Genomic DNA, 22,710 nt, shown 5'->3' on the forward strand with positions numbered 1-22,710 from the left:
TGTGTAGGACCCTGAACCACAGGAGTGTCACCTCCCTGGGCCACTCTGGTGTCCCCTCCCTGGGCCAGGCCCTGGCCACCCTCAGGGCCTCCCCTGAGACCACCTGGGCTGATGTGAGAGCTGTGACCAGCACCTGGCAGGAGTCGGTGGCCAGGCTCGTGAACAGCTGGGATCAGCTGGCCAGAGAGGCCACCGAGCTCTGTGACTCCTGCAGGGAGGTGGCCACTGCTGAGGCCGCTGTTGCAGCCACCACCAAGGCCAGGGACTGGCAGGACACGGCCGCCTGCTTGGGGACAGCTCAGGAAAACATGGTGGCCATGGAACAGGAGCTGCCACTGGCCCTTGGCAGGGAGGAGGGGGCTTCGACTGTGGCTGCACTCAAGGCCCAGATGGTGGCGGCCACCAACGAGATGCTGGCGGCCACCATGGCCATGGGAGAGGCTGTGGTGGCCAAGAGCCAGGCATTGATGGCCACCAGGAGGGGACAGGAGGTGGAGGCCGCCCTGGGGCTGCTGGAGCACTTGGTGGCCACGTGTGACAAAGCCACCGCCATCCCCCGGGAGCTGCAGCGCCTGCTCAGGGACATCGTAGACACCATGGAGGGGACAGAGGAGGAGTCCCCTGATGTCCCCGAGGCCTTGCCAGCCAAGGTGGCCGTGGCTGAGCGGCTGTGGGTGGCCAACACCTGCCTGGCCAAGGATCACCTGCTAGGGGCACTTGATGACATCAACAACATCTTCAGTTGTGATTCCAACAGCTCCAGTGCCCCTGTGGTGACTGAGAAGTGCCAAAAAGCCATCGAGGACATCCCGAAGCTGCTGTAGGGATGGTGATGTCACTGCCGTGAAATTATTATGGCAGTGACATCATCGGGGACATTGCTGCTGTCACCTGTGCCCTCCCCGTGCAGTATTTGAGAGAAATTTGGCAAAATTTCTGGGAATTTTCCTTGATGATGTCCCAAATCCTGATGGGAATTCCTGGGGTGATATCACTGGGGACACTCAGGGACACTCAGGGACAGGGGACAGGGGTGAATGAGTCCCCTCAGCAGCTTCCAGCTTTCCACTGTGCCTGCAGCAGAGCCGAGTCATAAATTGCAATTTTATAATTGGCTTCTGCAATTCTGCATTGGTTTCTACACTTTTGTATTGCCTTTTACACATTGCTATTGATCACCAGAAATTTGATATGGTATTTGATACTGCTATTATCAGTGATTCCTTGTAGCTGCTGGTTGGTGCAATATAATCTATCAGTTCATGTGTGCACCGTACAGCCTATAAATAAATATTTAAATAAATATATAAATAAATAAATGATTATTCTCTATATACATCAGACTGGTCTGATCTGAGCCCTGTGTCAGACACATCCCTTGACCCCATTGAAAGACAAGTGGTCAATAAAGCCATCCCAACGTTCCTTGAGGGGAGCACAGCCAGGGAGCTGCTTCAAGGCACTGTCACTGAGAGATTTCCCCTTGGAAACCCGGGGTGGGATGGAAATACACCCGAGCAGATGGCAAAATTAAACTGATATCAAAGCCTCGTGGAATGGGGGTTAAAACATGGGGTCTCTAAAGCTGTAAATTGGTCAGAGCTTCACCAAGTGAGGCAAAATGATGATGAATCAGCCACTGATTTTTTAAACAGGTGAAGAGAAACTGCCATCAAATATACTGATGTAGATCCTGAATCAGCTGAGGGTGAAGCACATCTGGTCTTGTTTTGTGTGGGTCAGGCTTCAAATGATAAAAGAAGAACAGATAAAGGGAGTTGAAGACATAGATAAACTGCTGGAGGGTGCCTGGAAGGTGTTTTGAGACAGGGGCCCAAGGGAAAGAGTTCATCCCAACCCAGCAAGAAGGCAGCTCAGGAAAAGTCACCCAAGAAAGCTTCCCCTGCGGAGAAGGAGCAGAGTGCATCCTGTAAGAAATGGGGGCACTGGAACAAGGACTGTCCAGTGCTGAAAGAAAAACCATCAGTCCCCAGCTGCCAGCAGAACAAACCTCAAGCAGCTCAGGCTCTGAGTGATGGGGGCCGAGGGCTGTCGTGGCATTAATTAGCATTGACTCCATGATTGCAGGGGGCTGATCAATCACCTTATCCTACCATACTGTATTGTTCTGTACTAATTAATAAACTCACCCCCTCACAGACAGTCCAATACAGACAGATCCAATTGGTCAACCAATCCAAACACCATCACCAATTAAGATAATGGCCAATTAATAAAACAGCCTTTGGTAAAGCAATCTGCATAACACATTGTGCACGTGCACAACAACAGGTGCAGCAAGGAAGCAGATAAGTGAGAGTTAAGCCCCTGGGCCTCCACACCAGTGCATCTTCCTTTTCTTCACAGCCTCCTTATCTTCCACACAGACAAAGTTTAGGATTGACAAATCCTGGCTTGGGAGAACAACAAGGTGTGAGCAACTGGGGTTTTCTGAGAGAGGAGCCTCATTCTTTAGAATTTTTAAACGTTTAGTAAGGGATAATTAGAGACAAATCAGTAACAGCACTGGGTGCTTGGCATGGCCAGAGGCACAATGGTTAACCACAGCAACTCTTCTTGTCTAGTTTTTCCATTGTATTGTTCAAATTATACACATTCAAACATTTCTTTGAACTCATTTACATGTTCTAGGAATTCTTTAGGTTGGTTTGACCCCCAAATCACATTTTTAGAGTACATGCAGGAATCGTGGGTTGTTGTGTTGAGGGTTGTGTGTCACTCCCTCACAAGGGCCCCCTGTTCTGTGGTTGCAGCAGGTGACAGTTACTGACAGTGGAAGGGTCAGTGGCAGGGGCCCTCATCACATCCCTTCCTTAAATGTTATCCAACCATGCAGACGGTTTTAGCTATTTCCACAAGTCCTTTAAACCAACGTAAGCTATTTCACAAATACCTCTGAGTCATTCTCATTATTGTCAGTTAGATATAAAAATAAAAGCATTAGCTATTATTTCACAACTACAGCTACTTCTGCAAAAGTTAACATTACAATGCACAACACATGGCATCCACTTTAATATTTTGCAAAAGTCAAAACTATAATGTATGTTTTTCACACTGTCCATAAACTAAAATATCATCCATAAATGATGTTCTGAGGATACGAGCTGCACAGGAGCCAGGGCATTGGCCACAAGAACCTGACAAATTATACTATAGCAAAAGCAGTGAAAGGTGATTACAAACTGTACCATATCAAACTCGCTGTGATTAAGAATAATTTGCACAAGTCCATACATAATAGCAAAAGCCAACACTGCCTAGTTATTTACACCAAAGCCAGGGCAGGTTTTTCCCTTGCACGGAGCACTTGGGCCTTCCCCGGGCCCCTTCTGCCCTCCTGCAGAGCCGCTGGCATTTTCCAGCACACACAGTTTGTAACCCAGAGCCGGGTGCAGCCCCGAAGGCTCCAAGCGCCTCCTTCCAGGCTGACTCTGCAGGTGCCGAGGCTGCTCTGGGCTCTGCCAGGGCTCTGCTGGGGCTCAGCTCTGGGCCAGGCTGGGCCCGCTCTCCCCTCACATGGCTCCGGGCAGCTGAGGCACAGCGGGAGAAGGAAGGGACACGTCAAGGGAGTCGAGGTTTGAGAGAGTTTTTATTCCAAAAACTGCCATAACAAACAAGAACCATAACAAACAGACTATGCAAACTACCCTAACCAACTAGCAGTACTAACTACCATAACTAACTATCAGAGCTAACAACAATAACTAACTAATTGTCCTAACTACTGTAACAAGAAACTCTCTTCATGTGCTTCATCTCCTCCGCTGCTCCCTCAGTTGCTTCGCTGCAGTGATCAGAGGGGTCAGGCTGGAGAGAGGCTTGGCTGTTGACAAAAATGGGTGCTGCCCAAAGGATAAAAAAGAAAGAAATGAACTGTTACTTTCCAGAGTCAAGTTCCTCACAGGCTGTGTTGCAGCAGGACAAAGGGAAATGGTTTGAAACTCAAGAGAGGGAAGCAGGCTCAGATTAGATGTAAGGAAGAATTTTTTAACCAGGAGAGTGGGGGAACACTGACAGAAGGTGCCCAGAGGTGTGGGAGGTGCCTCCTCCCTGGAAACCTCCAAGCTCAGGTCGGGCAGGGCTCGGAGCCCCCTGACCTGTTGAAGATGTCCCTGCTCGCTGTGGGGCACCAGGCCCAGCTGGCCTCGAAAGGAGCCTGCCAAGCCAAAGCAGGCGAGGATTCTGCTCGCTCTGCGTGTGGAAAGCAGCGAGGCTGGAGACTGTCGGAGGGGGCCCCACAAGAAAACCCCTCCCTCGCGCTGCTGCTTGCCCTGCAGCCCTTGGCATTCACCTGCAGCAGCTCCTGGGCAGCCCAGCGCCGCTCCTCGTCCGGCTCCAGGCTGCACTCGAGGAAGTCCCGCAGCAGAGCCGACAGGCGCCGGGGCTCCTGCAGCTGCGGGGTCCCGTTCTGCCGGATCAGAGCGCGAGCCTGCAGGGAAAGCAAACTCAGCGCTCTGCCAGCTTCCTTCACACCACACGGGCTCACATCCACCCCGGGTCCTCAGCCCCAGCTCCAGGGGCACTTTCCTCCCTGCCAGAGATGCTGCTCACAGCTCATTTTTCTGTGCCAGCCAAAAAACCCAAACCCTGGGGCTGCCACAGCCACTGCAACATCCAAATGATCTCGCCTTAAAAGCCAGTTTCATTGGCTGACCCTGTTAGTAGGAACCTCCATCAGAAATAGAATATTTTGCTTCTCCAAATGTGGACACCAGCTGTACAGGCCATTTTCCAGAGTCAGTGTGGTCTGCCTGGGTTATTTCACAGGATTCTTACATCAAGTGCATCTCTGCAGTGCCACTGACACTCAAGTGAATGCATTCCTGATGCCCCATCCCAGAAACTGCCAGGCCAGAAACAGGAGGTTTGTGATGCTGAAAGCTCAGCTTTGGTGACACAGAGAAAGTAGCTTGGACTAGGAAAGAAATATGTTAGACTATGGAGATGTTAAACAATCATCCTCAGGTTTTCAACAAGTTTCACAGTGAGAAGAATCAGGGGGGAAATCATCTTGTAAAATGTCTTCTAGAAGCTCCTGCAGAAATCTTGTTCGGTTTGGGGATGGGATGTGGGGTTGGTTTGGGGTTTTCTTGCAGGGTAACATTAGAGCTGATGCACTTGCTTCACATTTCCATGTCATCCTCACAGCCAGAAGAGCTGCAACAACGTAAATCCCAAAGCAAATTGTTGCTGGAGACTGCAGAATATTCGTCTGTGTTGAGGCTGGAGTCCTCTGGGAATCCCCTGCCCATGTGCAGAAACCTCCAGCTGCTGCTCCCAGGGCAGGGTCCCCCTGTGCTCACAGGCCTCTGCAAGCACTGGAGAATTTGCCTCTTACCATGGCCCCCGTTTCCCTGAAGTAAGGAGGTTCTCCTTCCACCATCTCGATGGTCACAATGCCAAAGGCCCAGATGTCCACCTTGGGGCCATAAGGAGATCTGGTCACAACTTCTGGGGCCATCCAGTGAGCAGTGCCCACCATGGAGCTGCGCCGGTCCTGCTCAGGGCTGAGCTGAGCGCAGAGGCCAAAATCAGCTGAGGACAGAAACAAACCCTGTCAAAGGCAGCTGGAATGAGGAAACCAAGCACAAAGATTCCCCACTCTCCATCTGAGAATGCAGTAGTGAAGTCAGCTGGAAAAGTCCTCAGGGCTGTAGCCAAGGAAAGATGGAACTGGACCCTTACAGAAACCCTCAGCTTTCATGCAGTGGCTTTTACTGATTCTCTTGGAGCTTTAGATTCCCACTGCTGCCCCTCTGGAAGGGCCAGAGCCAGAGCAAAGGCACTGCTGGCACCCTGCTCCTCTCCTGAGCTCTCTGCAGGGGCAGCCACTCTCAGCTGGCAGCAGGGCCCGGGCAGTGCCCCCAGCAGCCCTTGTGGGGCTCTGGCCTCACTGGGAAGCAGCCCCACAGCCGCAGCCCGGGAGCGCCGTGCCTGGCCAGGAACACCCACCCAGCCTGACAGAGCCGTCCATTCCCAGGAGGATGTTGGAGCTCTTCAGATCCCTGTGCATCACCCGGTTGGCATGGAGGAAATCCAGGCCCTGCAGACACTGAGAGAGAACAAGAAACACCAGGGTAAAAACCAATGGCCAGAATATATCACACCAGAAAGGACAGTTCAGAATTCTGCCAGCAGCAGCTTTGCTGGGACAGGCCAGGAGTGCAGTGCACACAAGCTCCAGGCAAACGGTGCAAGGCAAAGCTGAGAACAGCAAATCAAATAAAAAAAGGACAGAGAGTACCACAACAGCAGGAGAGAGAGCAAGAACAGAGCAGAAATGCAGTGATGCTGGCAGGCCGTTCACTGCAGAGGCTCTTTCTTCTCCAGCTCATGAAAACAGCACAGAAACAAAGCCCTGAGCATGGAGCCACTCCTGTTCTCATGCCTGTTTGGAAGGACCATCGTGTCCCAGCCATGGGAGTGACAAGCAGGATCCCTCACCTCCCGACTGACAGCTGCCATCTCTCCTTCAGCCATGCGTGTCTGTCTGACAACGTCCTGCAAAGTTCCTCCATCCATGTATTCCATCACCAGCCAGAGATCTCCATCAACAAGGAAGCTGGAAGAGGAAAACAATGGCGTGGAGATGAATGGGCAGTGCTCAATTCCCCCATGGAAAAGCCTGGATGGAGTTTTGTTTCCAGGTCACTTGTCAGTGAGGACAGAATCAGATGGAGAGACATTCCTGCCAGGCTGCCCAGCCCTTGGAATCTGCACAGTCTAAAGGAGAAGGAGACACCTGTGAGAAAGGAGAGGCCTTAGATGGCAAGCAGGTGAAAAATGCAGGTTAGCAACAGCCCAGATCAATGTGGAACCACAACACTTGCCCCCAGCTGGTTCAGCTTCTGAACTCCTCAGTTCCACCATTCCCTCCAGAACAAGGCAACACAACTCCCAGGGTTAGCCAGGGGAGGAGGCCGTGCAACACTTGGGACAAAAGCAGTCAGAAAACCTTTCAGAAAGTCCCTTCAGAAACAGGCAAGGCCAGTGAAAAATTGGCAAATGAGGCATTGCTGGAAACAAGAACCTGGTCTGCCTGGCACCTGTAGCAATGGAAAAGGGCTGGGAAGAAGAAGTCAAGGGAAATATTTTCTGCTGTGGTTCATCAGCACTTGTTGGGAGACACAGCAAACGGGGTCAACTTGAAGGAAAAACCAAAGCAAAGCAACAAAAGCACACGCAGGGAGTGAACTGCCAGGCTGTTGTTTGGGGAAGATGTGGCTGGGTCAGGCATTTTCAAAACAGGCTACAGCCTAGGGATGCCAGGAAAGGTTAACGCAGGGCCCGGGCACAGGATAAGAGCTGAAACACTCACCTGTCCAAAGAGTTGACAATGTTGGGGTTCTTCTTGTCCTTCAGGAGCAGGATCTCATTCACAGCTCGTTCCCTGTTCTGCCCTCGGAGACTCATTTTCTTTATGGCCACCTGAAGGGACATGGCAGCCCTTGAACTGCAGGAGTCTGTGGCAGGAGGCCACAGCAAACACGGAGCGAGTCTGTTTGGAGCGACGGAGCCAGGCTGTGCCAAACTGCCTTGGGATGGGACACCAGAGCTCAGCAAGTGCCATTCCCACAGCCCATTGCTCTGCCAGCTGGGGGCTGCTCACAGGACACATGGCCAGAGACATTTGGCGTTGCCAGCTCTGCAGAAATGGTCCCTCAGCTGTCAGCCTCAAAGCTCTAACAACATCCTCTGCACCCAGAGTCTGCTCAAATGGCCTCAACGCTCTCATTATTATTCAAACCCATTTTGAAAACAGAGGTAATTCTGGGTCTGTGAAAACAGAGCAAAACAGCCAGGAACGCTTTAGCAGTTCTATGGGATTTGGTCATGATTTCAGATGCAACTGCTCTGTTTGGGATTGCACAACAAAGCAAACACGCACATCCATTGCTCAGGTGATCCCTGTCACAGGCTGTCACTGACACCAGACCCAAACACACCTGCAGGGTTTGGGAGAGAGCTTTGCTCTGGACATCCATCTTCTCATTTCTCTCCCTCGCCCTCTGTGAACAGCTGAAGTAGGACTAAAACCCCAAATTGAGCCCAAGTGGGATGCCTCCTGATAGTGCCTTGGGGTTCCCTTTGAAGATGAAAGGCAGGATGGAAAAACTGCTAAATAGTGTTCCTGTCAGAGGCTGGGGTGAAGATAAACTGGGCCTCAGTCTCCAGCAGCTGATGCATTCACACTTTTAGATATGCAGACCAAGCCAGCGTGTCCTGCTCTGACAGACACCGCTGCCCTCCTTGCATTCCTTTGGCACTTCAGAAGGACCAGGTCTGTCCCAGCTGTGCTCTGCAGGCTGACACTGCTCTGCCTTCAGAGGAGCAGGCTGGGCAGGAAAGCTCTGCTGGCCCCCAAATCTGCAGCCACAGCTCCCAGCAGAGGAGAAAGCCCTGGAGAGCTGCCAGGCATGCTGGGCGTGTTGACACTGACCTCTCCTCCAGTGGCCCTGTCCAGTCCTTTGTAAACGGTTCCGAAAGCCCTGGAGACAAAACAGCAGAGAAGAAAGAAGCAGCGCTTCAGGCCCTGGCAGTGAAGGCCAGCCCAGACAGGAGATCTCTGCTGCCTGCAGCCTTCACAAACACCTGGGTGCATCGACCCTTCCAACAACAGCACAGCAGCCACCAGCCCTCTGCCATGCAAGGTGGGCAAGAGAAAACTGAGACCCAGCACGAAGGAATTGGGCTGGAGCAAATCCCAAATGTCCACCCTGAACTGCTTTAGTTCAAAACCTAGGAGGGGAAACGGGTGTCTAAAGAACTGGAAAAGAATGCATTTCATCCTTTTCCATGTCCTGTCTAAGACCTGCAGGTTCCTCAGGTGCCCTGCCATCAGGCAGGTGGTGCATTTTCCCCCAGAGTGTATCAGCTCTGTGTCTCTTACTGAATGGATGGGGTCTGCTACCTGTGCTAGAATAGAGCCCTTATTAGTTTACTTCTAGTTTCTGTTTCTAAACCTTTAGGTTGATCATTCTGACCCTTGGATATTTTTCAAAGGAAAATATTTGAAAGAAATCTTCTTGAGAATTGCTTTCTGACAGTCACCAGATGGTGAGTTGCTCTTTTTGGCAATCCAGTTCCAGGGACAGAAGATCTTCCAGGTCCTGCTCCGTGCTGCAGGCAGGACACTGCCAGCCTCAGGGGGCTCTGACGATGCCTCCTGACCACAGTTATCAATTCTGATCAGGACTGAGAGACAGCAGGATGGTAGTCCAGTGTCTGAAGGTGTTTGTAGCGCTCCTGACTTCTCACTGGATCCTGCCCCAGCACAACACTTGGCCCTGCTTGTGCAGAAGTCGCTGCCGTGCCCTTACCCTTGGCCAATCTGCTCCAGCTCCAGGTATTTCTCGGCAGGCTCCGCCTCGCTCACGGTGTTCCCTGAAAGAAACCACGTGGAAGACGCTCCCTCCCAGAGTGAGAGCCCGCCCTGCAGCAGAGCCAGAACGCAGCCCCACTCCCTGGGGCCGTGAGCCCCTTGGTCTCAGCTGGGGAAGGACAAGAAATGGCTCGGTGACATTCAGTTGCAGAGCAACCCCGGGTGCAGCTGATGCCGAGACACACACACAGCGCCCTGCTCGGGCACCCAGGGACAGAGCAGACGTACTCAGCTGCATCAGGCACCACTCCCCTCTCCCCTCTGGCTGCAGGGCTGTGCTGCTGTCAGAATGCTCAGCCCAGGATCCCACAGCAGAGGGAGGTTCGTTGTCCTCTTCCCAAGCAGAGGGAGGTTCTCCATCCTCTTCCCAAAACGCTGCAGGTTCTCCATCATCTTTCCAAGCCAGGGGATGTTCGCTGTCCACTTCCCATGCTGGGAGATGTTCATCCTTCTCTTCCCAAGACACAGGATGTCCTCCATCCTCATCCCACACTGGCAGATGTCCATTGTCCTCATCCCATGCCTCGGGAGCTTGGCCATCCTCGTCCCACACCAGGGGACATCCACCATCCTCGTCCCACGCCGGGAGATGTCCACTGTCCTTGTCCCAATCCACAGGAGCCTCGCCGTTGCATTCCCGCACCGCAGGATGTTCGCCCTCATCTCCCAGAACAGCAGGAAGCTCACTGTCATCTCCTGGCTCTGAGGGAAGCTCACTGTCATCTCCTGGCTCTGAGGGAAGTTCACCATCGTCCCCCACAACAGCGGGAAGCTCACTGCTGTCTTCCTCCTCTTTGGCCTCCTCTTTGGAAGCAGAGGGAGCCACAGGAGGTGCTGGTGCTGCTTTTGTGCCCTGTGGACAGACGGCAGCGTGAGGGACGGGAAGTTCAATCTCAGTTCTCACCTTATTTATCCTCAGCTGCACATCCAGCTGCACTAAGCAGAAATTGGGTTTGGAGCTGTTCCAACTAACAATGGGCTAAAGTCGACATTGCCACTTATTGCTGGGAATTCAACATTCCACCGTGGCTAAAGCCAGCCAGCAATCCTCTGCCTGCAAAGCCAGACCTGCGGCTCTTCAAAAGCTCTTCAGCAGAAAAGGAGAAAACTGACGGGGATCCCTTTGCTGCTGCTGCTGCTGAGACACTGACAGGAACTTTCCTTCAGCCTCCCAGGCTGGCACTCAGCTGCCACATGCCAAGCTCACAACTTGCTGCACAATTCCAAACACCAAAGGTTCCTTTCCCACTCACCAAAGGAGGAGCTGCTCGGGATCCACAGAAGAAGTGCCCTGAAATGGGAGAGGGAACATGAACCAGATGCTGTTAGGATGAAAACTGCCTGTGGTGGAAAATGCCATGGAGCAAGGCAACCCCACGAGAGCATTTTGCTCTAACAGCATCCCTGCAGGAGCCACAGTCCCTTCCCACAGCAAGCAAGAGAACAGCACAAAATACTGGGCTGGGTCAGTTCTTGGCCGGAGCAGCAAACGGAGGGAGTTCCAGGCTCTGCTGGCACAGACTCCCTGCCTGAGGGAACAGAACCCCCAGGGGCTCATTGCAAAGGCTGTGCACGCCCCCCTGGCTGCAGACACCCCCTTTTTCAGCTGCAGCTGCTGGCAGCAGCTCTCCCAAAGCAATGGTGTCTTCATGGCAATTTGGTTCCAAAGTCAGCTCAGCTCCAGAGGAAGAACACAAAGCACACAGCAAGCCCAAAGCCACAGATGCTGCAGCGAGGGAAAGCCTCGACTTACGTGCCAAGTGGGTTAAAAAATACCCCGAATAAGCCACCGAGTACAGAGTGCAAACTGCAGCAGCCACGTGCTGGATCATTTTGGCTGCGCTGCACACGTCTGCAGCCTGTAGCCCTCCGAGCACAGAAGGACACCCGTCAGGGCTGGGCTGGCTGCTGAGAATGCCTCGGGCAGGAGGATCCTCTGGCAGCGAGCCCAGAGCCACTCTGGGCACTGAGGCCTCCGTGTCCCACAGCAACGGGAACACCACGGGGACGTGGCACTGCTCCTGTGACACCACAGCAGCAGCTCACACAGAAACCGCCTGGAAGGTTCTCCTGTGTCACAGAGGAGCACAAAGAACCCTCCCAGGGCACAGCCTATTGCCCGAAGGATGCCAGAGGAACTCGGAAAATGCAGCACACAAGGACACCCCATAGCCCAGCCTGAACACTGAGGAGGAACAAGGACGGCACCAAACCAAAGGAAACGTGACCTTTAGTCACTGATACTTCTGACTGAAAGCAGCAAGCCTTGTTCCATCAGAGATCTTTGTTCTAGTTCTAAAAACAAGCAAGGGTCTCCAACCCTAAATACACAGAAGGCAGGAGCTGGGGAGGAGGCGGGATTAGGAAGGAGGAGGAGGAGGGAGAGAGGAAAAGGAGGAGTAGGAAGAGGTGGAGCAGGAACAGGAGGTTCCAGTGTCCCCTGTGGCCGCAGGCACGGGACCATCGCCCCAACCTCGTCCTGCAGGTGAGCGGGGAGGGGGAGCTTGTCCCAAATCCATCACGGTGTCGCTGAGAGGGTTTTTTTTGGGGTGTATTTGGAGATTGCAGCTTGTGGATTTGAGCCCCAAATATCGTCTGGCGTCTCTGGGAGGTTTTTTTCTCTGTGTTTATAATTTTGGGTCATGCAGAACCCCAAGGCTGAGCCCCTTGGGGGGATCTTTGGGGGTCCACGTGGCCATTGCCCAGTATGGGCTGGGGAGGACATAGGTCCTGGGGACCACTGGGAGAGCAGAGGAGGGGAACCCCTGGGACCCCCAGAGTGGGGAGAGCAGAGAGGGGCGATCCCAGAGCTGGGGGACCCCGGCTGGCTGGAAAGTGGGGGAGCCTGGAGAAGAGGGACCTCTGGGATCCCTGCTATCTCAAAGTAGAGCATCAGGGGAGAAGGGACCCCGTGGACCCACAAAATCCCCTGGATCATCCCTAAGTAGGATGCTGGAGAAAGGGGAAGCCCTTGAGCCATTGGACCCCCATTATCCCAATGAAAGGAAAACACTGGAACCCCAAAAGTGGAGAGATCAGCGATAGGGAACTCCTGGGAGAGTTTTTTTGGGGCTGAATCTTGACATTGTGGAGATTTTCATGGACACAAGACCCCTGCTGAATTCTAGAGATGGAATTGGGCAGGAGGAGCCTCTACTCCAAGGCGCTCCCACCTTGGTTTCCCCCAAACCAGGATCTGTCATTGCCAAGCTGTGGCCTGATGGAGGAGGAGGAAAAGCCCCAGAGATCCCTCATGAGGAGTGGCTGCAAACCCAGCCCAGGGAGCTGCAGGGAGGAAAGAGCCCCCCTGAGCCAGGAAGGTGTCTGGAGATCCAGCCGGAGCTCAGAGCTGGTGGAGAACCCTCATGGCAGGGAGAAGCCACACAAGTGCTTGGAATGTGGGAAGGGTTTCAGCTACAGCTCTAGCCTGATGGAACACCAGAACATCCACACTGGGGAGAGGCCCTGTGAGTGTGAGGAATGTGGGAAGAGCTTCAGTGGGACCTCTGATCTCACCAAGGACCACAAGATCCACACTGGGGAACGGCTCCATGAGTGCTTGGAATGTCAGAAGAGCTTCAGGTGGAATTCAGGGATCGTCACTCACCAGCACTTCCACACCAGGGAGAGGCCCTGCGAGTGTCCCGAGTGTGGGAGGTGCTTCGTGCGCTGCTCCAGCTCCATCCCCCATGGGAGGATCCGCGCTGGATGATCCCCAGTGACCCCCGTTGGGCAGAGCCCTGGTGACCCCCGATCTGGGTGATCCCTGTTGGGTGGGGGAAGGTGTTGGAGAAATTTCTTTGCCCTGTCCTTGTGCTGCTGTGATTTGGTTGGTAATAAATTCCCTCCGTGTGCCCAGGCCGGGTCTGTCGTGCCCGTGCCGGATTTGCTGAGGGATCCCTCCCGGTTCTTGTCCCTACGGAGGAACCCTCGGTTCCATTTTCTGTCGCTGTGCGGCTGCGGGGGGCAGGGACAGAGCGGCTCTGCATCGGGCCAGCGTCACCACTTGCCACGGGCACTCTTGAGATCCCGCGAACCTGGGCAAACATTTCTGAGCATACCTGAGCTCCCACCTGCCCAGCGCCCCAAGGTTCCCCCTCCCCAAAAAATCCCCCAGCCCGGGGCTGCAGCCTCCCGGAAAGGCCTCAGCCAATCCCAGCGCAGGCAGAAGGCGGCGCAGCCAATGAAAGCGCGGGGCGTTGGATTGCCTCATCGGTTGCCGGGCAGAGCCCGTGGCCAATCGCTCCCCAGCAGTGGCGGGAGCCAATGAGAGCGCGCGGCGCTGCCGAGCCCGCCCCGCTCCGGACTGGTGCTCCCAGCGCAGCGCGGCTGCTTCGGGGCTGCGGCCCCTGCCCGGCGCTGGCCGTGGGGCGAGGGGCGGCAGCCGGGGCCGGACTGGTGGCACTGGTGGTGCTGGGAGCCCGCCCGGCTGCGGGCGCGGAGATCTCGGGTGAGCGGGGGGGCGGGAGGCGGTGGGACATGGGGGGAGAAGGGGGAAAAGGGGGCGAAGGGGGGGGCCCGGAATGGACAGGAGGAGGAGGGGACCCCCCAAACGGAGAACGGGAGGGGCTGAGGGGTGGGCGGAGGTGAAGGAGAGTTGGGAGAGGGTGGGGAAAAGGGGAGGGGGGACCCCGAAACTGAGCCCGAGAGTGGCTGGGGATTGGGGGATTTTTAGGAAAATGGGGAAACGGGACCCTTAAAGTGATTTTGGGAGCGGCCAGAAGTGGGAGGGGAAAAGATGTGGAAGGGGAAATGGGGGAAGGATGGCACAGAGGAAGCGGCAGCGCGGGCAGGAGGGTCCCATGGCGGCCGTGGGGCACAGGGAGTGCGCAGTGGGGATCCGGGTTGCCCCCCGGTGCTCTGGGGGTGCTGGGGGGGCACCCCAGAGCTGTGTCCTGCACTCACAAGGGTGTTCCAGGGGATGAGATTGAAGAGTGTCACTTGTTGAACGGCACGGAGAAGGTGAGGTTCGTGGAGAGGTTCATCTACAACCGGGAGCAGTTCCTGATATTGGACAGCGACGTCGGGGTGTACGTGGGGTTCATCGCCTATGGGGAGATGAATGCCAAGCGCTCTAACAGGCACCCGGTTCACATGGAGTACTACCGGGCTTTGGTGGACACGCAGTGCTGGCGAAACTACGAGCTTTATGCCCCGTTCACAACGGTGGAGCGCCGAGGGGAGCGCGGGGCAGAGCGCGTCCCCTCGGGCCCTGCCCTGCCAATGACCCTGGAGCTCCTGAAATTCCCAGTATCCCTCGAGTCTGGGAATCACCCCAGAGGCCGCAGCCCTCCTTGTGTCCATCACCGCGACATCCTCTCCCACCCAGTGACCCCCCCGTGGCTCCTCCAGCCCATCCCAGTCCATCCCGGTCACTCCCAGTGCTCCGCGGCGCGTGCATCTCGGTCGAGCGTGGAGATAACGCCTCTCAGCCAATCACAGCTCGTCCCTCCGATGACCCATCTGTTGCTAGGATGATCCGCAGATCCGAGTGCCCCGAGCTGGACTCGGCCTCGCAGCGCCGCGCACGTCATTGCCAGTTCCATCCCAGTCCATTCCCAGATCCCTCCCAGTGCCACCGCAGTCCCTCCAACTCCCTCCCAGTCTATTCGCAGTCTATTCCCAGTCCACTCTCCGACTTCCACGCTCTCTCCCAGTGCCGAGTGCCCCTCCCACCTTTCTCAGTGCCACTCCAGTCCCTCCCAGTTCATTCCCAGACCATCCCAGTCCTTCCCAGTTCCAACCAGCCCCTCCAAGTCAATTACCAGTCTATTACCAGTCTATTCCCAGTTAACGACAAGACTTCCACCGTCTCTCCCAGTACCCTCCATCCTCTCCCACCTCTCTCGGTGCCACTCAACTCCCTCCCAGTCCATTCCCTGTCCCTCTCCACCCCACTAAAGCCCTCCCCTCTCCCAGTGCTCCCCAGCTGATTCCAGTGTGTCCCCACTCTCTCCCTCTCACAGTGCCCCCAGTGTGTCCATCTTGCTGGTGCCCTCGAGTTCCCAGCCCGGCCCCGGCCGCCTGCTCCGCTTCGTCATGGATTTCTACCCTGCCCACATCCAGGCGAGGTGGTTCCAGGGCCAGCAGGAGCTCTCAGACCACATGGTGGCCACTGACATGGTCCCCAACAGGGACTGGACTACCAGCTCCTGGAGCTGCTGGAAACCCCCACCCCCAGGGCAGGCTCACCTACACCAGCCAGGTGGAGCACGTCAGCCTGGAGCACCCCTTGAGCTGCACTGGGATACGGGGGAGCCCACGGGGCCACTGGGAGAGCCACTGGGCTGTGCTGGGAGCCACTGGGAAGGAGCTGAAGGGAGCTGTCTTGGAACTGGAAGAGGGGCTGGGGGCTGGGCAATGGCTGGGAAGGGGTCTGGGGGATGCTGGGGAGGGTGGGATGGGGTTGGGGGGGTCCTGGTAGGCACTGGGAGGGAGTTTGGGGGTGCTGGGTGTGACTGGGAGGGAGTTTGGGAGCACTGCCATCCTCTCGCCACCCTGTGTCCTCCTTCACCCCCTGTCTTTCCACATCCCCCGTTCCCTACCCGGAATGGGGATTGCTGTGTAAGAGACGGTTGGAAGTTTCCCTCATTTGCCTCATGACCGTCGCCAGGACAGACCCTGAGGGCCCTGGCTGGAGTTCTGGCCTGGTTGAAGTGGATGCTCACCAAGTGATTGTGTGCAGGTGTGCTTGCTGTGCCTCCACGGTCTCACACCTGCTTCACCATCCCACAATGGCCCATGAATTTCCCCATCTCTTGGCCAAATGAACTTTCTGAGCTAACTCTGGTGATCCCCCCACGGAAGATCCCTCATCTGCCTCATGACCACCATCAAGGATGGAGACTGAAGCCCCCTCCCAAGGAATGAGACTGAGACCCTTATAATTCTAACACAGGATGCTGGCCTGATGGAAGTGGGATGTCTGCCAAGTGGTGCCTGCAGGTGTGTTCGCTGGACCAAGACTGGTTTCCCACAGAACCAATCCTGAAACAATGGGTCCTGCTCACTGCTGAGATTGCTTTGTCCTGTTTTGGAACATGGACTGTCCATATCTGTTTTCAATACACTTATTCTCTGTTGTCTTAACCCATTCTCCCCTCAGCAGAGGACTATAAGAGACCCCTGAGTTAACCCAAGAATTTGAGATTCTCCTCGATGTGACAAGACGGATCTACTGGCCGGACCACAGGGATTTCATCTCTCCATTGGCAGCTATTCCCCCCAGCCCTTCTTTTTTCCTCTCTCTCTCTCTATCCTTTATCTCCTTTCTAATCCTTCTATCGCATTTGCTGTGGGCACTCAGTAAAGGTGCATTTGTTTTGATGAATACTGAAATCCCCTCTGTGTTGTTTTGCACTCTGAGATCAGTTAATGAACCATCACAACCCCACTTGTACAAGTGGATCATGGCAGGCCGCGCCGTCCTGGGCCCTCTTTCTGAAAGCGGCACTGACCACGCTGTTTAAGATTCCCCTTTTTCCCACCAATTCCTTCTCCTCTGGTCCCAAACCTCCCCTTCCCCCCTACCTACCTACCTCTCCCCCTTCCTGCTGTGCCTCTGCAGCTGGCCCTGCCCCGGGCCCGCGTGGCGCGGCTGCGAGCCCCGTGCAGGAGTCAGCCGGCCTCACCACCACCCTGTGAAAAACCAATCACTCATTTTAAAAATTTAAATGTTTAATAGTAATAAAATAGTTACAAAAACAGGAATAAAAAAATAGGGCAGTAAGAACTTGGACAATCAGAGTTAGGACAATAAAGGACAATAAAAAAGCAAAGAATTATGAACATTTGGATGCTTTCCTCATAAAAGCATGTCAGCTAACAAAGGGTTAACCCTTAAAAGCAATAGCCTGCTGCATATTCATAAATCTCATACATGATGCAAACATTCCTTTCAAAGTAGAGATTTTTCTGGTTATTGTCACCTTACCCCCCTACATCTCATAAATCATGGTTTGGCTCCGTGGAGTCTGAAAGAAGGAGGTGAAAGGAGTCTGGTTCTTCATGATAAGGAGGCAATAATTCTTCTCTTTGGGATTTTAGTGTCTTGTTGCTGTTATCTCTGTGAAAAGAATTTCTTGAACATCTCATCCCTTTCTTGAGCTAGTTAGAAAAGTATCTTACATCACATAGTTTCTATTTTAATATTATGCTATAGCCTAAAACTCTATTTACCACACTACTTAAGAGGATTAACACAGCATTAATTAAGTAAAACAGATTAACTTTCTAACATAACACACATAATATTCCTTTTATTATTTGCAAAAAGCCAACCATATAATACTCATTTTTCACAATAACAACACCCACAATACCAGCGCCAACGCTGAGACCAAACACTAAAGTCTGTGCCCCTCATGAAGAGGGGATCAAAGAACTGCACCCCTCCTGGTGAGGAGATCAAAAGCCTGAGGAGATTGAGCTGTTAACTCATGAAGTAAAAATGTATTCATTTAATCAAGGATCATCATTTCTGTTACTTTATCCTTTGTGATTAAGACTCAAATGCTTTTCTATTCCTTGTTAATCATAATTAATAATTATTAATTATTAATATTCATTTGCAGAATAATATTCATTTTGGTTTTGTAAACTATTCAGTCATATTCCCGAGAATCCCCTTATTTTAAGTTATTCAGCATGCACTGATCAATTTAAAAACAGGGAGTTGTGGAGTGCCCCTGTTCCTAAGAGACAGGAATTTGATCTCACCCTCCTTGTGCTGCTAAGAACTCCTCTCTTGCCTCCAACGCCAACTCCCCCCTGGGATCCCCTGTAAAAACCCCCGGCCCTGCCTTTGCCTGGTCCTTCGTCCCCATCCTGCCCCTCCTGCCCGGGGGTAAGGAAGAGATTCTGGAGCTTTCTGGAACCAGGACCCATCTCGTTTGTTCCCCTGCCCAGCGCCGGCAGCTGCGCCCTCCGTGGGCACGATGAACCCAGCTGCAACACACAGCAACAGCAGGGAGCCCAGAATTACCCCAAATTCCCCAAAACTCCGGTCAGGGACCAGGAAATTACCCCAAAATTACCCCAAAACTCCGCTCAAGGATCACGAAATTACCCCAAACCCCCCAAAACTCTGCTCAGAGAACACAAAATTACCCCAAAATACCCCAAACTCCAGTCGGGGATCCCAAAATCCCTCTAAATCCAGTCAGGAAATCCAGTCATTAAATCCCTGCAGGACCCCCAAAAATCGCCCCAAATTCCCTCAGGATGCCCAAAACCCAGTCAGGACCCCCAAAAAATCCCTTCAGGATCCCTCAAAATCCCCCTCCAAATTCCTGCAGGACCCCCCAGACCCCCTCAAGACCCCGTAAAATCCCCCTCAAATCCACTCACAACCCCAGTTCTCCATAGAGACCCCACCAAAATCTCCCCAAAAACCTTCACGAGCCCCCAGTTCTCCCTCAGGACCCTCCAAAGCCCCTCACATCCCCTCAGCCCCGTCACAACCTCCCAAATCCCCTCAGGACCCTCAATTCTCCCTCAGAATCCCTCAAAATCACCCCTAAACCCCTTCACAACCACCCAGTTCTCCCTCAGGACTCCCATATTCCCTCAGGACCCCACAAACCCTCTCACATCCCCTCAGCCCCCCCCAATCTCCTCACAAACCCCCAAAATCTCCCCCTAACCCCTCAGGACCCCCCAGATCCCCCTCAGGACTCCCCAAAGCCCCTCAGAACCCTCCACATCCTCTCAGGACCCCCCAAAACCCCTCAGATCCCCCGTTAACCCTCTCAGGACCCTCCATATCCCCTCACGAACCCCAAACCCCCTCACGACCCCCCTGATTCCCTCAGAACCCCCAAGTCTCCCTCACGAACCCCCAAACCCCCTCAGCTCCCCCCAACTCCCTCCTCACCCGCCCCCTTCCCCTCGCTCCCGGTGCTGACTGCGGTCGCTGTCGCCCATCCCGTGCTGCCGGCAGGGGTCCCGGGGCTCCCTCGGCGCCCCCAAATTCCCGCCCCGCCCCGCCCCCCCCGCGGCCTCGGCCCCGGCCCCGCTCCGCCGCCGCTGGGCCCCACCGGGACCACAATGCCCACAATGCACCGAGTCTCAGCCGGAAGCAGCCGCCGACGCCGACGCGGGGGTAACTTCTGCCAGTACTTCTGCCATGCATTCTGATTGGTCCGCGCAGCATTTGGCGCTTCTCCCCAGAGGTCTCGCGAGAGAAGCAGCGCGGCCATGTTTGTTAAGGGCAATTTTGTGGGCTCCTCAGAGCGCTCCGCGTTCTCTCATAAATCCAGCTGGGAACGGCGGAATGAATCGGCCTGGAAATGGCGGGATGGAGCCTAAATCTCCTCGGGCTGAGCCTAAACCCCCTGGGATTGAGCCAAGGCGGCCAAATCCTGGAGCTTCCCATGGATTTTGGCGGTACCACTCGGGGGCTGGGGGCCACCACAAGTGCCATGAGGTCCCTGACACCTCCCCTGTCTCCCCACCAGCTGTCCCTGGCCCTGCTGCTGCCACAGGTCACCGTAGTGGCTATCCTGGGCGAACCTACTGGCCATCCTACCCAGTCTGAACGAGGAGATGAGGCCGTTCGTGTCCCCAAGGTGCCTGTACAGGGAGCTGGAGAAAGTCACCAGGGAGCTCCGGACCACCCTGCACCGCATGGATGACACCTGGAGGCACTGCAGTGTCACCTCCGATGATGGAAGACCCTGTCAACCCCCTGAGCCAGGCGCTGGCTGCCTGCAAGAGCACCCTATGGACCCCCCTGGAGCCATGTGACAATGGTGGCCCACAAGTGGCAGGGGTAGGTGAATGTGCTTGTGGATGGGTGGGCCCGGCTGTCAGGGAAAGCCACCAAGCTCCGCAACGCCTGGAGGGATGTGGCCACCAAGGCGGCCATCAAGGTGGCCACCGCCCGGGCCAGGGAGCTGCAGGACAAGGCTGCCCATTATTGGACAGCTCAGGAAGACATTCTAGAGTTGAGTCTTGCCCTGGGCAGGGAGAAGGGGGCCAAGGTGATGGCCGAATATGAAGCCTGGGTGAGGAGACAGGCCAGGGTGGCTGCCAGCAAGGGAATAAGGGCCACCATGGAGAGACAGGAGGTGGAGGTGGCCCTGGGGCTTCTGGAGCGCTTGGTGGCTGCGTGTGACAAAGCCACCACATTCCCCTGGGAGCTCCAGCGCCCGCTCAGGGACAATGAGGCCACCCTGAAGGGGACAAATGAGGCGTCACCCAATGTCCCCAAGGACTTGGTGGCCAAGGTGGCCGTGGCCAAGCAGCTGTGGGAGGCTAGCACCTGCCTATTCAATCATCACCTGCTGGGGACACTTGGGGACATCCACAACCTCTTCTTGAGTCCCTATGGTGGCTTGCGGGGCATGGCAGAGGGGACAGCAGAGGGGGCAGGGAGTGGCAGAGGGGCAGGCGTGGGAGGGGCTACGAGGGGAGGGGCAGGCGGTGGCAGAGGGAACAAGAGGCTGACAAAAGGGATGGAGGGGACAAAGGGGACTCCTCGAGGGCATGGGGGCCAGCCTAGGAGGCCGCAAGTGCCACCAGGTCCCTGACACCTCCCCTGTCCCCTCTCCAGCTGTCTCCAACCTGCTGCAGCCACAGGTCACTGTGGTGGCCAACCTGACAAGCTGCTGGCCACCCTGCCTATGCAGGAGGAGATGAGGCTGTTCATGTCCCCAGGTGCCTGCACAGGGACCTGGAGGATTTAACCAAGGAGCTCCATCAGCCTGTAAAGCATTGATGACACCTGGAGGCGCCGCAGTGTCACCTCCGATGATAATGACCCTGTCACCTCCCTGAGCCAGGTGCTGGCTGCCTACGAGAGCACCCCATGGACCACCAGGTTATTTGTGACAATGATGGCCAGCAAACGGCAGTGGTTGGTGGCTGTGCTTATGAACAGCTGGGCCCGGCTGGCCAGGAAAGCCACCAAGCTCCGCAACACCTGCAGGGTGATGGTCACTGAGGCGGCCACTGCCCGGGCCAGGGAGCTGCAGGACGAGGCTGCCCGTTATGGGACAGCTCAGGAAAACATGATGGAGCTGGGTCAGGCCCTGGGCGGGAAGGAGGGGGCTGAGGTGGTTGCCAGACCTGAATCGCAGGTGCGGGAAGAGGCCATGGAGGCCACCAGCGAGGGAACAACAGCCACCATAGAGAGACAGCAGGTGGAGGCGGCCCTGGGGCTGCTGGAGCGCTTGGTGGCCGTGTGTGACAAAGCCACTTTGTTCCTCTGGGAGCTGCAGCGCCTGCTCAGGGACATCGAGGCCGCCCTGGAGGGGACAAGTAAGGCATCCCCCAAAGTCCCCAAGGCCTTGGTGGCCAAGGTGGCCATGGCCTAGCGGCTGTGGGAGGCCAACGCCCGCCTGGTCAAGGATCACCTGCTGGGGCTAGTTGACTACATTGGTGGCCAAGCTTGTGGAGAGATGGGACTGGCTGGCCAGAGAGGCCGCCAAGCTCCATGACAACCACAGGAAGGTGGTCACGGACCATCAGCTGATGGTGGCCCTGGACAAGGAGGAGGTGGCCTGAGAAATAGCCACCATCAATGCCCAGGTGGCGGCAGCCACCAGTGAGGCCATGGGAGAGGCTATGGTGGCCACCAGGAGGGGACATTGGGCAGAGGTGGCCCTGGGGCTGCTGCAGCGCTTGGTGGCCACGTGTGACAGAGCCACCTTGTTCAACTGGAACATTGAGTGTCCCTTCAAGGACATTGAGGCCATCCTGAAAGGGATAAATGAGGTGTCCCCTGAAGTCCTGCAGGCCTTGATGGCCAAGGTGGCCAAGTTTGAGTGGCTGTGGGATGCCAGCACCCGCCTGGCCAAGGATCACCTGCCAGGGACACTTGGGGACATTGACAACCTCCTCTTGAGTCCCTGTGGTGACCATGGTGGCCCCAATGGCCCTGGCAGCTGTGTGGTGGCTGAGCGGTGTCAAAGAGCCATTGAGGACATCCCAAGGCTGCTGCTGGGACAGTGATGTCACCACTGTGATGTCATCAGGGCAGTGATGTCACTGGAGAGAGTTGTGGACACTTGAGTGCCACCAGCTCCTTGTGTCACCAAGAGCCCCTCAAGTACCACCAGCTCCTCGGGTGCCACCAGCTCTTTGTGTCACCAAGAGCCCCTCAAATGCTACCAGCTCCTCAAGTGCCAGCAGCTCCTCATGTCACCAAGAGTCCCTCACGTGCCACCTGCCTGGACAGAACTGGTGCCACTGGGCTGGTGGTAGTGCCATGTTCCTGGTGCCACCTTTGTGATGCCCCTGTGTCCCTGCAGAGGGGACATAGGGATGGCAGGAGCGGACTGGGGGTTGCAAAGGGACAGAGG

At 55.3% G+C, this 22,710-nt stretch overlaps 1 protein-coding gene across 1 annotated transcript; it reads right to left on the reverse strand.

The window, feature by feature from the left end:
• Positions 1 to 3,776: 3,776 nt before the first annotated feature.
• LOC132340489 (serine/threonine-protein kinase PAK 3-like) lies at positions 3,777 to 13,090 on the reverse strand. Its single transcript, XM_059871511.1, has 12 exons — positions 13,014 to 13,090; positions 12,586 to 12,755; positions 9,596 to 10,264; positions 9,345 to 9,408; positions 8,465 to 8,513; positions 7,343 to 7,452; positions 6,469 to 6,586; positions 5,977 to 6,076; positions 5,363 to 5,559; positions 4,320 to 4,453; positions 4,040 to 4,215; positions 3,777 to 3,847 (listed from the first exon to the last, which is right to left on the reverse strand). The coding sequence occupies exons 1-12, from the start codon at positions 13,088 to 13,090 to the stop codon at positions 3,777 to 3,779; spliced, it is 1,935 nt and encodes a 644-aa protein (XP_059727494.1).
• Between the last annotated feature and the right edge of the window lie 9,620 nt (positions 13,091 to 22,710).

Source organism: Haemorhous mexicanus, chromosome 32, assembly GCF_027477595.1.
Source record: "Haemorhous mexicanus isolate bHaeMex1 chromosome 32, bHaeMex1.pri, whole genome shotgun sequence".
In the NCBI taxonomy this organism is placed as follows: Eukaryota; Metazoa; Chordata; class Aves; order Passeriformes; family Fringillidae; genus Haemorhous; species Haemorhous mexicanus.

Coding starts and splice junctions, on each gene's coding strand:
- LOC132340489 (XM_059871511.1), bottom strand. CDS start 13,090: ATGGAGCTGGAGCAGCGCACGAAGCACCTCCCACACTCGGGACACTCG. Junction 8,514..9,344: donor CTGGAGCAGATTGGCCAAGG/GTAAGGGCACGG, acceptor TTTTGTCTCCAG/GGCTTTCGGAACCGTTTACA. Junction 4,454..5,362: donor TCAGGGAAACGGGGGCCATG/GTAAGAGGCAAA, acceptor CTTTCCCTGCAG/GCTCGCGCTCTGATCCGGCA.